Genomic DNA, 14,351 nt, shown 5'->3' with positions numbered 1-14,351 from the left:
AATAATGTACATCGATATAACTACACTTTCTGGCCTGAATTTGGGCACAAAACTGCTGCTAAGGAAATAAAGTGTTCTAATTGACACTTTCGTTCTGACTCCAACTTAAGGTGTGTTGTATCTAACTCGCGAGCTGCCACAAGACGTTCTGGCGATTAGAATTGTATTAGTTGATGAACGAACAACCAGTTTCAAACTATAGATCGGCAAACAAGTTAGCATATAGCAGATGCCATTCAGCACAAGTCGATAGCTAAGAAGAAGTTAGTTTTCAAGCGGATAGCGGTCTTAAGAAGCTATACAGACAATCCAAATGCTGACCGCAGTGATAATGGCGGAACAAACCATTTAGCATTTAACACTTGGTGTGCTTGGCATATTTATTGAATACACCTCTGATTAAAAAAACAAAACAAATTAAGGCTCAGTAGTATAACATAGAAAATCGATCGAAAATGAAAACGGTATCCAACCCCCTTGGTCCAAAAACCGGTGTACTTAAGCAGTTAAAAAAACGACTTGACATTTCACTTGAAACCAGGACGAAGGGGCAATTACGAGGAATAGAATACGTGGGGCAGAGATTGGAGAAAAAATACGGAGTATTTTCTAAACCTCAAAAAGAGACAAATGGACAAAATTATCGCCGTAAACCGTAGGGACAAGGTGTGGGGACGGTTGGGGGAAACCTTTTTCGCGTCGGCCGTTGTGGTGTCGACGTTTGGGCGCCCTAGTGTGAACGGCGTCGCTGTTTATAGGCACTAGATTATTTGCCCTTGTTTGGGACAAGGGGCAGTAAACGGGTGGAATTAGAATTTGGGTTAGAGTCTATTAGGGAAGTTAATTAGTGCTGAAGTTAGAGGTGGCGTTTGGGGTTACGTCAAACGTTGTAAAGGTCCTATTTTGACCATTGAGGTCTTATTCTTAAAAAATGTGCATTGAATGGAGGAAATTTGCAGAAGACGTTTCAACAAGTTTGGCGAGCGCTTTTATAGTTTCCATATGAATAGGCCTACTGTACCGCTATATTTAACTATTTATCATGACTACAATCCTGCAATTCATTATCGACATAGCCTAATATGCGCCATGTTTTAAAGCAGCGGTGTTCGTTGACGCTGTTTTGACACCAGCTGTTTGCCATTAATAGGTGTAATAGGAGATGGGGTTTGTATTAGTTATGGATGAAATTTTGGCTTAGAGTGGACTTTTTAGAGATAAGTGGTGAAGTTAGGGGGGAGGGATTTTGTAAAACATTGTTTAGGCCTTTTTTGTGCCAAATTTATTCGAAAGGGTTGTGTAATGTTCCTTCGAAAATATCATAACTGATAAGTTCAAAAAATACCCTCCGCAATTAAACTACGCAAACAGCAATTAATATTTATGTTTAGTGAGTTGCATTTTTTACACATTCTTTGTATTGGATTCAGTCAGCTATCTAGCAAACATAATTTTAGCGAAAAGTACTAATGAGATGTTCGTATTCATAACTATGAACATTAATATATATTTAGCAATGTACACCCTTAATTCTCGAGCTACAAGTCCACCTTTTACCGATATAAACAAGCCTTTAGCACTTTTTAAAAAGATCTATAATTGTTCAGGTTCAAATTGTTCTTGCTATAGGCTTACATTTATGACTTGTTTTTTAAATCAAAGAAACAAAACTTAGGAGGAAAAAAAAATATAGGTTTAATAACTATGCCGGTTAAAACAATATTAAAACATATCTTTTGAAACTATTAGTTGATGTAAAGTTGGATAGAAAGGATTTGTTCAAACCCTGTTGTAAATAATTTAAATGTCTGAAAAACATAACAGTAGCCTAGTATTCCTAGAAAGTATTAATTTTTCGCTAAAACTTTTGCCATCAATAAATAACAAAAGATACCGGTACCTACCCTATGTTATAATTTTAATTTATGCTCAAAAAGTATAACGATTTTTTTTTAGATAAGGTTAATCTACAGTGGTTTTTCAGTAGTTGAAATATTACTGGTGAATTAATTGACATAAAAATACATTTGCCCTAAACTAGCCCAGCCTCAAAACGTTATTTTGCTAAAATACGCTGATTGGGCTAAATTGTGACAATCTGTATAAAAAAAAATCTCTAAAAAAAAAAATTGGTAGGCCAACTGCGTCTAAAAAAATGCTACTGCGCATGCGCATGTCGGATTTGGGACTCGGGTGGTTTTGGTCTTACTCGATTCCCGAGTCCGACTCCAGCAAAACAAACCAACTTCTCGAGTCCCAAATGCGAATCCGCAGCGCTGGGTATAGGAAATGGGTTGCTAATCAATCTCATCTTCGTGTAACAGGTTTAAGCGCTTAAGTCATTATTATGTTAACATGCTGTTTATATTTATAAAGTAGCTGTTTAAAATTTGATGTAAATCGATCGTATTTTTCATTAAAATTTAAGTTATTTACCTGCAAACCACTTATGGTTTAAGTAGTGTCAATTCCCATAAAATAGCCTACAGCGATTTTAAGTATACACTTTACGTTTTTATGCTCCTTGTGGTAAACCGTTTTTTTAATAATTATTAGAAGGCAAAACAAACGTTTCGCCCAAGACTTAATGCAGAGGCAGGGGTCCGGCCCGGGCCCGCGACCTGTTTTACAAGCTGGGCCATGTCTTATATTTTTAACTACGTTAACTATACTAAAATGCCAACAATGTTTTCCCTTGGCGCGCATCGTATTGCCTTTCAGTTCTTAAGAGAGACTTGCGTTTTTTTCAAAGAGGCTTCTCAGAGCAAACGAAGGCGACGTTCGCTTGGGAAAGGCGACGTGCGCTTTTTTCGCTTCGCGCGTCGCCAGGTATTTGAGTACAATTTGACTTGAACCACATTAAAATACTTGCCACACGTTTTTATAACAAATTTGGGCGCTCTTTCATTATTGTACGTAAAAAGTTATGCAAAAAAAAAATAATAATAATACCGCATACCACAACGCATATTGTTTGGGTTAGGGTGCAGGTTAGCGTTTGGTTGAGGGTGGGTCAAGTTATTATTAATAATAAACATAATATTCAATTTTACAAATTGTTTGATCCTTAACAGTAAATTTAGTATTGAGGATAAGATAGAGTGTGTAAAATTACCAAGTTGTTTTAATTTTTACTACTAAAAAAACTAAGAAACATACTTACATAAAGATTTCTTTATTATTAAACTTACATTTTAAATGCTCTTATGTTTTTTTTAGAGCTGAATAAACTGCAAATATGATGAAATTTATGTTGCTGTTTAGCCGACAAGGCAAGGTTAGACTTCAAAAATGGTTTTATGCCATTGGAGATAAGGAGAAAAAGAAAATATTGCGGGACTTGGTAGCAATAATTTTATCTCGACGTCCTAAAATGTGCAACTTTTTGGATTGGAAAGATTTTAAGGTAAAATATTACACTGCAGCTACTAATACTATCGATTGAACTAAAATAGCAAATATTTTTATTAGATTGTCTACAAAAGATATGCGTCATTGTTTTTTTGTTGTGCAATTGAAGACACTGATAATGAACTTTTGGCTCTGGAAGTAATTCATCGGTATGTTGAGATTCTTGACAAATATTTTGGAAGTGTGTGTGAGCTGGACATTATTTTTAACTTTGAGAAAGCCTATTTTATTTTGGATGAGTTCTTGTTGGCTGGTGAAATTCAAGAGTCTTCAAAAAACAAAGTACTTAGAGCAATTGAGAATGCTGATGCATTACAAGAGGAAAACCAAGAAGCAGAAGCTACTAGAAGCATTCTAGAAGAGTTTGGCTTGACATAGAAAGATCACAACATAATAACTTGAATTACAACTTTTATTTAGGGTTAAAGGCACTTAAATAAATTGATGATTTAACTAGTAAAATGTGGTTGTAAACAAATATGTTTTGTGCATGAAATGTATTTTTATTAAATTCAAATCGTAACTATTTTATGCAAATAATTTATCTTCTGGTGTCACCAAATCCTGTTACATTGCTCAGTACAGTGTAGCCAGAGGACATTGTTGCGGAAAATGTATTAAGCCCTTCTCCTAAGTCACTTGAAAATTTTCTTAAACTTTCCATGTCATCCAATCTGAAATATAAATTACAGAGATATTATTATATTAACCACAAAATTGTGATGCATTGTAAAAATTTGGTTTATATAGTCGCACTATGTAAATTATTTTAAGCTTTATTTTAAACAAATGCTTAAAGGTGAATCCAAAACTATTTTACAACCCAGTATTATACAAACTCTAAGAATAAATGGCATATTTAGTCACAGCAGTACAACAGCAGAAGCTAAAATGAATCTATTTTAGGGTTATTATATGTAACTCCTTTGTATATTGGAATTACTATAAAGAGTTATTCATAGACAACTAGAATGATATTTGTTTTAGTTGAAAGTAACACCTTATGTTACCTTTAAACTTATTTGTGCCTTTCAGGTGAACCTGGAGTTTTCCTAAACCCTTAAACATATTATATTGTCCTGAGAAATAGGGCACTTGACTTTTACCCTGTTAACACTTATCATTTAAAGTAAATTGCCGACCAGTGGTTCTTTACCCCTTTGATCCTTTTTTTGCTTTTTGACGGCAAGTACAAACTTTTAATAATTCTAAAAAGTTATTTACCGTCATAAAGTTATACATATATTATATATATTTAAATCTTAAAAGGTAAAACACACATCATTTTTTTATAAGGCTTTACCCAAAAAACAAATTTAGTTGTGTAGTATTGTTGTTACAGAGGTTTTTCAGTGTCCCAAAACAGATCTTTACTGGTCGAATGGACACCGTTTATGTAGACTTCATTTATTAAATACAAGAGTAAATGTGGCACTACAAGAGGTCTCAACTGTAAAGTGTATAATGTTTTTTTCCCCATTGGCGATCCCCTAAAAACCTCTTGCAACTTTTCTTGGTTGGAAACCACTTTATTAGGTGAACTTAGGATTTACTAACTCTTTTACAAAGGGGCCGATAGTTGTTTGGCGATTGCCGTCAGGACAACTGACAGAAGTCAAGATAGGTGGCCTGATATAAAACTTGGTGTTAAACATTATTTACTTAATCAAACAACAACAAAATGAACGAAATAGATAGTACGCCCATCTTGCTTAGTTTTCTATTATTAAGGTGTTTTTAAAAATAAGTTACAGGCCGGAAGAATTAACCCCCCAATTGTTTGGTGACCCAAGGTATTATTTAATTATTTTCATTTTTTGCACCTTTACAAGACAACTAATACCATAAATCTGTGGTTTGTGTAGGACAGGTTTAGTTTATTATAATAAAAAATTATTAATCAGTGTTTATACAACAACAAAACTAAAATCGAACTAATTAACTACTTTTTGCCAGGCTGGCAGAATCTTGCCAGCCTTCTGGTGACAAGCATTTTTGGCGTAAATTCTTCGGTTTTTTGGTTGTGCCCAAAAACTTAAATGATCTGTTCGTCAAAGGAATGTATCAACCTTGCCATGTTTAGGCGATAAACAAGATAACAAATTAGAATAAAGTTGCGCCGTAGGCACAACATTTTTTGTGACACAAATAAATACATATGGGCTATGCTGAAGTACCTGGGGGACTGGGGGTGCATGCCTGCTTTTCTTACTCTAACACTGTTACATAGATAAGCTGTTTTGGGGCGAACTCATGTGCACAAATTCAGCTTAAAATCAGACTAAAAAGCAAGAATTTTTTTTTTTAACTGGATAAATTTTTTAATGAAAAAAAGCAGTGTGTTGTAAAATCCAAGTTAATAGAAATTGTTTGTGATATTAGAGTCACACAGTAAAGTGCAACATGTCATAGTATGCATAATATCTCTTAGATGAATAGATATGCTCCAGAAACACAATAATAGCCTTAGATTGAACAACATGGCCTAGTACATCCTCGTTATGCCCATGCGAATGTTATACCTGTCTATTTAACAGGAATGGTGACTATCATGATTGTTTTTTTAACTCAATAAGAAGTATTTGCCAAATCAAGTAAAACTGCAAATACATAACAGTTCTATCGAAATTTAGTACTTTTTAAACTAATAAACAATCTATATGCCAAACACTGGCTTTTCCCTGCTAAACAACATGCTTCGTACTTTTTTCAGAATGGCACAAAAAAGTCCTACATATTCAGCATTTAAAAAAAATATTGGATTGAATATGTGTAGAACAAGCACACACAAAAAACAATTAAAATTATTATTTTTTTGACCAATTTCTTCAGTTTTCCTTCTGATTCTTCGGCCGACATAGTCGCCAAGTCGCCAGCTTTCTGTCATACTGCTTTTTGCAATGACAGAGGATGAATGATGTTAAAACATTCGCTCTCATTACGTCGCAATTCAACTTATTTATAGACGATTTACTACTAGGATTGCAGAAAACAAAACAAGTTCCGCTATTACTGTAACTTTGATTTACACTACGCTATCAACCTAGGGTTTGTATTTTGTATATTATTTCAATTGGATATATTTTAATGTGTGCGGCCAAAAATGTTTACCCTTGTTCAAATTTCACAGGTTAAAAAATGTGTGGGACCCCTTTTCTACTTAAACTCTATGCATGAACAACCAATTTCAGAATACAGCTTCCCAGCTCTAAAAGAAAACCCTTGGTCAGCTGAATTAGGTATAATCATGAGACATAATTACATTCACATTTTCAGGACACTTGGCCTATTTTAATAATGACCATTTTCAAATACTTCGAGTGTTAAACAAACTAAAAATACCTTGAATAAAGCACTTACCGACGCTGCAAAAAGTCCCAAGTGTCTCTAAAATCTGGTGATTGATCAGTTAACATTACAAGCTGGGTACTTGCGTATAGCTTTGTCAACAATGCTCTCTTTGTATACCAACTACTGTCTGCAGCTGTGTCACCAGCATGATGCCACACTTCATCAATCATCTGAACCAGTTCCTCCACACTTAAGCTCACAACATTTGGATTGAAGAGAAGTGTCATAGCTTGTGGCCAAACATTTATGAAAGGAATAATCATTCTTAATCGGTATTCTATTGCATTACGCAAAAAACTTGTAACATCATTTTTAGTATTATTTTTTGACAATTTCTCAGCTTCAATTTTAAGAAAAGATTTAAAATTTGAATTTGATTTTTTTACAAAATGGAGTGCAAGATCAGGTCCTCCATTTTTAAACATTCCTTCTGCAACTCCAGCATAACCAGCTGCTTCTGCCCCATATGATAGAGCTTTTCTTGACCACCCATAAAGTTCGACAAACTCAAGAGCCTGGTCCAAGATTATAGTTTTTATATCAATGTCGTGAATACTTTCAGATGGATCTTGAAACTTTGTTTTATTATTAAATTCTGTCTCTTGATTTTCATCACTGGAATACAACCGCACAATTTGTGTTGAGGCACATAAATTATTTCTTGTAGTCATGCATCGAAATGTAACAGGTTTCATTCTAATAAACAATACTCTGGCATCAGTGTTTGTGAGCAAAGTGGGAATTTTTTGTAACCTGCAGCAAACAGCAGCTCTTCTAAAATATGTATAATTGAACATGTTTCCAAGATTTAATATAACATTTAAAGTATTACAATCCTGTAAAGCAAACTTTGACACAAAAATAATATTGAAGTACTAAAATTAATAAAAAATGTTGAGAATGCAATCAATTCACAGATTCAGTTTAAAATGAAACGAAACAACAACAAATTGGGAAAGTTACAAAAACAAAAACAATGTTCAATTGCTCTTCCTGTTGATTATAAAATGTTGATAATATGATTCAGCATTTATATCCAAACCAAGAACAGGTAATACAATACTTAACCACGCAACAAGATAATTAAAGCTTTGTTTCTCACATATTGGCTTTAAGAAGTGTTGTGTATGACATGGATGCAAAACAAAGAACGGTCTAAGAAGGACTGGGTGTTCACTCTGAGTCACCACAGACCATTTTTGACCTTCATTTACCAAATCTTTTTTATGCTTTAATATGTGATCCCAGCATTCTGATAGTGATAGCATTTGTCCATTCATCTTTGATGCTGAGAAGTACAAAACAGGATTGCAATAGGCTTTACTGTAAGTAATATGGCATTCAATTGTTATCATATCGAATGATCTAAGTTGACAATCCTGTGACAGTTCCTTTTTATCAACATCAATCCCAAAAGGTTGGAGAAATTTTTTCATAATGATTGGTCGATAACTTGTTGATTTAGTATTGGTGGAGAAAATGGACCAATGATCACTAAGTTGGTTGGAAGCTAAGACAAATGATTTACAGCATTCGGCATATTCCTGTGAACTGATTTCTGACATATTTGGAACGTTTACTTCATAATTTTACATTGTAGTCATAGGAAAGTTGGGGTAGGTACATCAACAAAAAAGTTAACAAACTGTTGTACAGATATCTACGCTATCTTTGCGTAAAAACAACATCATTGGACATTCAATAAAATTTCGCTCGAAATAAAGAAGGTAAACCAAACAAACATAATATTGGTAATGCCGTTTACCACAAGTCCACCATAACGTCTGGTTTAAAAGTTAAACCAAATTTAGACATGTTCCTCAACGAATTTTCAACTGAAATTTGCCATAAAGTAGAAATTAACATTAGTAAACATAAGGTAATTTGTACTTTTTATCATCACTGGTTTACTTGCAAAATTACTTTACTTAAACCGGCTAATGTGGCGAAATTTTAACTATCATTGTGTTGTTTAGATATCTAACATAGCGATTTAAAAAACATGAATCGGTGAAGAAAATGTTTTCAATCGATCTTAGCTTTGTTCGAATTTTTATTACATGTTTTCGCACTCTGGAGAAAAGTGATTTTGCAAGTAAACCAGTGTCGTTTAAAAGTACAGATTACCTTTAATAATGTTTAGTAATGGAAATTTCTACTACATGGCAATTGTCAGCCGAGAATTCGTTGAGCAACATGTCTAAATTTTATTTCAACATCTCAAACCAGTTATGGTTTACTTATGGTAAATGCCACTAAAAATATTATAAAAATGAAAAAAAAATATTTCGCCGAAATGACAATAGTAAACAAACTTGTTGCATATTATACAAGGTATTTCCCCTAATTATCACAACAACTTTTGAGAAAAAACATGCTGGTCCAAGGTGGACAGCTTCGCGGGATACATTATTTCTTGTATACTCTTTGCGGGCCAAACATTAGGCTACATGCGTGACAGTGGCAGATCAAGATTTTGTTTTTAAATGCCGCCACAAAGCGTCAAAAAGTAACGTCGAAAGAAAGCTCTTTAATATAGAGACCTAGCTGTTGCTATCATCGAACTTCTACACAAATATGATAAAAAGGGGAAACACAGGTCTAGAATAAGGAGCTTACAACTTTACAGTAATTTTCTGTGATCAACGGTTCAGACAATGCACAAGCTACTCCTCAATGGTTTAAAATATAAACTATTAGCCTATGCCCTATAACCATAAAATGTTATTACATCCTGGCCGCATGCGATTAGACCAACGGTGTTCAACCTTGTGGTGGCGGCCGTGCAGTACCGCCACCACAAGCCGACATTCTCATTCATTGTCGCTTCTTTTCCAAAGCGCCTTATTACCGTCATTAGGCCTAAATATTTTTGTTACCGGTAGCCTACCCATTCAGTCCCAGAGCAAGGTAGAAGGCACAACGATCATGTTTGCGACAACTTGACCAAGGCTATATAGCGCATAATTCAGTTTGTTTTACCATTTCCCTTTAGGAGCTCAAATAATTTGGAAGAACTGAGTTTTAAGTTTGCAAAGCTATCCGGAAGGTTGACCAGGATGACGCTAATTTCATAAATTAGTTTTGGGATAGCCTAACCCTGATTTTTGACAACACAGGTTCTAAAAGGGTGAGCCCTAGTGATGACCACACATGAAGTATTGTATGTACCTATATATTGCTTGGGAAGCTTTTAAAGTTTAATTGAAATAGAACACGTCGTGATATGATTGGAACTTCGATGCCCAGATAGCTGTTAATAAGCTTAATACTAACAAATTAATCAGCACGTAGCGCTGAGGCCAGGCACTTTATGCAGTACGGTACAAAAAGAGTAGGGTAGACTGGGCCGCCCTGTCTCACACCACGTTCGATAACGAATCCCCGGGAGGGAAAAATATTGCTGGTGATTTTGCATGCTGGGTTGCTGTAGCAGCACCGCAACCAGTATAAAATGTTTATTCAAATATCAAAGCCTCGCATGGCTTTGTATAAACTCACACTTATAGTGTTGAATACCCTATATCTAGGTCTAAATCTAAGGGTAGCATGGTCCCAGGACCTCACAAGAGTCAGTTAATTAAGGTCCATAATATGAAATATAGAAGTAAGAACATTAGGCTATATCTGATAAACGTAGGGGAAGGTTGCCCGTGATGGGACACGTTTTTTCAAATGATTGTAGTTCTCAGTTATAACAATAATTTTAAATAATATCATGCCTACTTGATACCTCAGCCCTTAACGCCTAAAAAACACTTATAACTTTGCCTCTAGCTTTTCAACTTTTTTATCAAATCATCTTAGAAAAAACGTTGTTGTGTCCCGCTTTGGAAACCAGAGTTTCATATGATGGGACAGTGTGATTCGCAAGATGGGACAGGAAGAATCCGTTGTTTAAAAATGGTCAATTTGTACCACAAACATTAAAAACAACTTTAACTCCACTTGCTACACTTACATAAGTTTAAAACTAACCTGTTTAAAATAATTTCACAGAAATTAACTTACAACGAATTTGCTGTGGTAAGCGAATATAAATATTTTTAAATTAACAGGACAAGTGCGTTGGAAAGAGTGACTGTCTTGGAACTTTAGTTTTGTTGTGTCTATATTTTTACATTGAATACAGTATACAAGTATTCTGCCTGTGTTGATAGCTCTCAACACACACGACCTAGGCCAAATCTTGTCTGTTTACTCGTTTGTTTTTTTAGTGGACTTTCAATCAATAATTTTGTTTTAAATCGAATAGGTGTGGTTTTTGTTTAGTGTAGTTTTACCTGCATTTGCAATATTTCTTACAAACATCTTGATACGGTGATCCATTTTAACCAGGAGCATTTCTAAACGTATTTTATGGATAGGGAAACCGTGTAAAATGTTTTACGTCATACATCAAAAATTTAAAACTAACTATATTAAAATTTGTTAATTAAAAATATTTAAACTATAACAAAATGTTAGCTTCTTAAAAAGAAGTAATGGCTAGTCTAATTTTTGTCACAATAACCCAAAATGTAGTTTGCAACAAATAGTTCCTCACTTGGGAACGGCCTGTCCCATCTTACGCACCCCGATCACCGTATAAAGAAGATATACTGGCTGCTTATAGGTACAAGATAATAAAAAAAAACTTACTTGTGTAAGTAAGCCTTGTAAGTAACCCATATATCAGTTAAAATTGAATTTTATCCAACTTCAACAAATATGAAATAACATAGATATAAAAACAATGAAACTAACAAAAAAACACACCTATTTTCTTTAAATTGATTCGTTGTAAAAACGCCGTCAGCCCACTGAAATGTTGTTGTGTTAAAATGATGGCTACCATTGGGTGCTTCAAAAAATAATTAAGAATTGGCGCCACCTGATGGCACTTCGATGTAATCGCCAAGTCCCGACTTAGGCAACGTCCCATCTAGGGCAACCTTCCCCTACGTGCGATAAAAACATGTTGGTGGTTATACACTAGTTAATTGTTGCAAGTTGGCCTAATGCGATTGTTTATTACATGGGAATGTGGCTTTTTATGTTAGGCTTGTATAAGTTTAGGCAGCGTGATAAGCCTGTAGTAACTTTTTAACAAAGGATATTTTTTAGGTTTAGGGATTAACCTTACCATGCCCTGTGATTGCGCTGAAGCTACCTATATTTTCAGTATGCGGCGTTCGGGGGATTTATTTTTTGGCATAAAGAGGACAGTCGTGTCTATAGTTTCTGTGCTGTTGTGGGTTGGTTTTTGCGGCAAACTGTTTCGTGTGTTTCGTGATACGGAAAATTTAGTTTTGTTAACCGCAATTTAACTGCAGGCACTTTCTGTATTCCCATTCGGGTAAAGATTAAATTGGTGTAATCCAATAGTGTTGAGTAAAAAGCGGCAATAGCTTATATGGGACTGCTACGATTGTGGGCCATACGAGGTAAACAGCACGGCATAAATATTGGGATTCGCAATAAAATATTATATGGCTACGTTAATTACAACTGTAGTACAAAACTAGGCTAAACATCCGGCATTGCCCGGGTGAGTATTTACCGGTTTCTATTCTAACTGGTATAATTAGGACCACATGGCGTCGTTTCGGTGTTTTTAAATTAGCACCGCCGCACCGCTGCAATAAGCGCGATACTTTGCAAACACTGCCTAAATTTTGCGGGGATAATCCTACTGTAAGTTTTATTTTTGTTTGTACATTTTTTAGTATAAAGTTTTTCTCGGTAGGTTTGTTTTATGATGTTTCCTGATGCCTTTTTGTTTTATGAGGCCATTAAGCTTTTGCCCATATAATCAGTATTTTCTATTTTGTTTTACATTTCAGAGTAGGTTTGCTTGAGCCGCATCTTATAATGGTCTAAAACGCAATAGAACCCGCGAAGTGTGAAAATTGCTTTTACCAGTGGGCAGCTTTAACGCGCTACACTTGGCGAAGTCGGCCAACGTACTTCAAAGGAAATCGTGTCTCAGCGAGCGACTGTTTGCATCTCGCGCTCATTTCCCTGTCGCTCTCTAGCTGTGAACATCCGGATGGCGGACGTCGGACGAACCAAGCCAAATGCATTTTAAGAAAGTGACGGGTATGAGACTATCGGGGGGCAATGGTCTGGCATCGGTCGTTTTGGTATCGACGTTTGGGTGCCCTAGTTTGTCATTGGGTTAGGGTTGAAATTATTATGGATCTTAGTGATGGAGTTAGAGGTGGGGGTTGAGGTTAGGCGAAAGGCTGCATATTCCTCATTCTGGCTATTTAGGTCTTTTTCCGATGGGTTTAAGACTTATTCCGAACTATGAACTGTGTTTTTATGCTACGTTGATGTTGTTCTAATCTCGGTCTTATGACTGACGTCCTTACCTATTACGCATATAAAACGACCAATGACCGACTAAACCAAAAGGCGCAATATATGTATGACGGGGTAAAACTTAAGTTCGTCGGAATTATTATTGGTTTAGGTCAGTTTAATTTGGCTTAATTTAAATTAAGTTATACTGTACAATTATATGGTACTCCAATTTAGGTTGGATTGCTGAAGTGCAATGAGAGACTTTAAAATCTATATCAGGTGGCAGCAATTGACGCCACGAAATTAAGGCGCACATACAAAAAGCGAAAGGAAATAAAATATAGCCAACCCCACATTTTTGCAACGGCTCCTACGAGGGGCTAACATTTAAACTTCATATTTATGCTTCAAAGGTATAATTGTGTGTTATCCCCTCTTCTTTTCATCTTTTTGGTGTTTCCAGAAATAAAAAATATTTAGTTTACCCCACACTCTTTAGACCAGTTGTCCTAAAACACTTTCCCTGGAAACGTCCTGGCCATGGCTTCTCATTTTTTTAAATTTTGTACGCTTTATTATTTAAAAATATAAAGATCTTATGATCGTTAATAGCACCTGATTTACAGTATCTTAACGACAAGATTTTTTTTTGGGGGGGGGGCGTATCAGTAAACAAAATATATAAATCACAAATGTATTTGCTCTAAGAGACTTTCTGACTTTGTGTATTTTTTATGGGTTTTAGTCCTCCCTAGGGTTGCCATACGTTAGGATTTGCCCTGACATGCCAGGAATTTAGTGTTGTAATCTACGCTGTTAATTCCGAAATTTGTTCTATGTTTTGTACTGTTTAATAAATAGCTCACATATTCACAGAGAGTATCCTAACTCCCGAGTGCAAATACTGTTCATTGTTTGCAAAAACGGATGATAGTTACGACATACACTTCCAAGTTTATTGCTTTTTAATCGCTTAGTTTTCGCTTTTAAAATAAATTTTTCGTGTTAATGGCGCCTTATTCTAGTATGCTCAGTTAGAAACTTTTACCCAGCATGTTTTTTTTTACATTTTTCTACTGCAAGTTAAATGAGAGCAGACCCCAAGCAAGATTATATATTTTTCTTTTTTTATCTTTTGCTGTTTATTTGCTGTTTTTAAAACCTATTTTAAAGATTCGATCTAAGTTTGTTAAGATCTTTAATTTACGTCTAAGAGAAAATGTAAACTAAACTGTATACAAAGGCATGTTACCCAGCACGCCATTGTTTCATATCGTTTAACATAAAAAATACGTCTCGTT

At 35.0% G+C, this 14,351-nt stretch overlaps 2 protein-coding genes across 2 annotated transcripts; one reads left to right on the top strand and one right to left on the bottom strand.

Annotated features, from left to right (window-relative positions):
* The first annotated feature begins 3,223 nt into the window (after nt 1-3,223).
* On the top strand, nt 3,224-5,442 carry LOC146168322 (AP-1 complex subunit sigma-2-like). The gene is made up of 2 exons (XM_083381956.1): nt 3,224-3,406; nt 3,472-5,442. The coding sequence occupies exons 1-2, from the start codon at nt 3,239-3,241 to the stop codon at nt 3,787-3,789; spliced, it is 486 nt and encodes a 161-aa protein (XP_083238082.1). The 5' UTR covers nt 3,224-3,238; the 3' UTR covers nt 3,790-5,442.
* LOC146168321 (ubiquinone biosynthesis protein COQ9-B, mitochondrial-like) lies at nt 3,699-7,669 on the bottom strand. The gene is made up of 2 exons (XM_083381945.1): nt 6,772-7,669; nt 3,699-4,085 (listed from the first exon to the last, which is right to left on the bottom strand). Exons 1-2 carry the CDS (start codon nt 7,557-7,559, stop codon nt 3,953-3,955), a joined length of 921 nt encoding a protein of 306 aa, XP_083238071.1. The 5' UTR covers nt 7,560-7,669; the 3' UTR covers nt 3,699-3,952.
* Between the last annotated feature and the right edge of the window lie 6,682 nt (nt 7,670-14,351).

The sequence above is a fragment of the Ascidiella aspersa genome, chromosome 1, assembly GCF_963924565.1.
Source record: "Ascidiella aspersa chromosome 1, kaAscAspe10.2, whole genome shotgun sequence".
NCBI lineage: Eukaryota > Metazoa > Chordata > Ascidiacea > Phlebobranchia > Ascidiidae > Ascidiella > Ascidiella aspersa.
The sequence above is the reverse complement of the archived record's forward strand: the minus strand, read 5'-3'. Positions and strand labels throughout refer to the sequence as shown.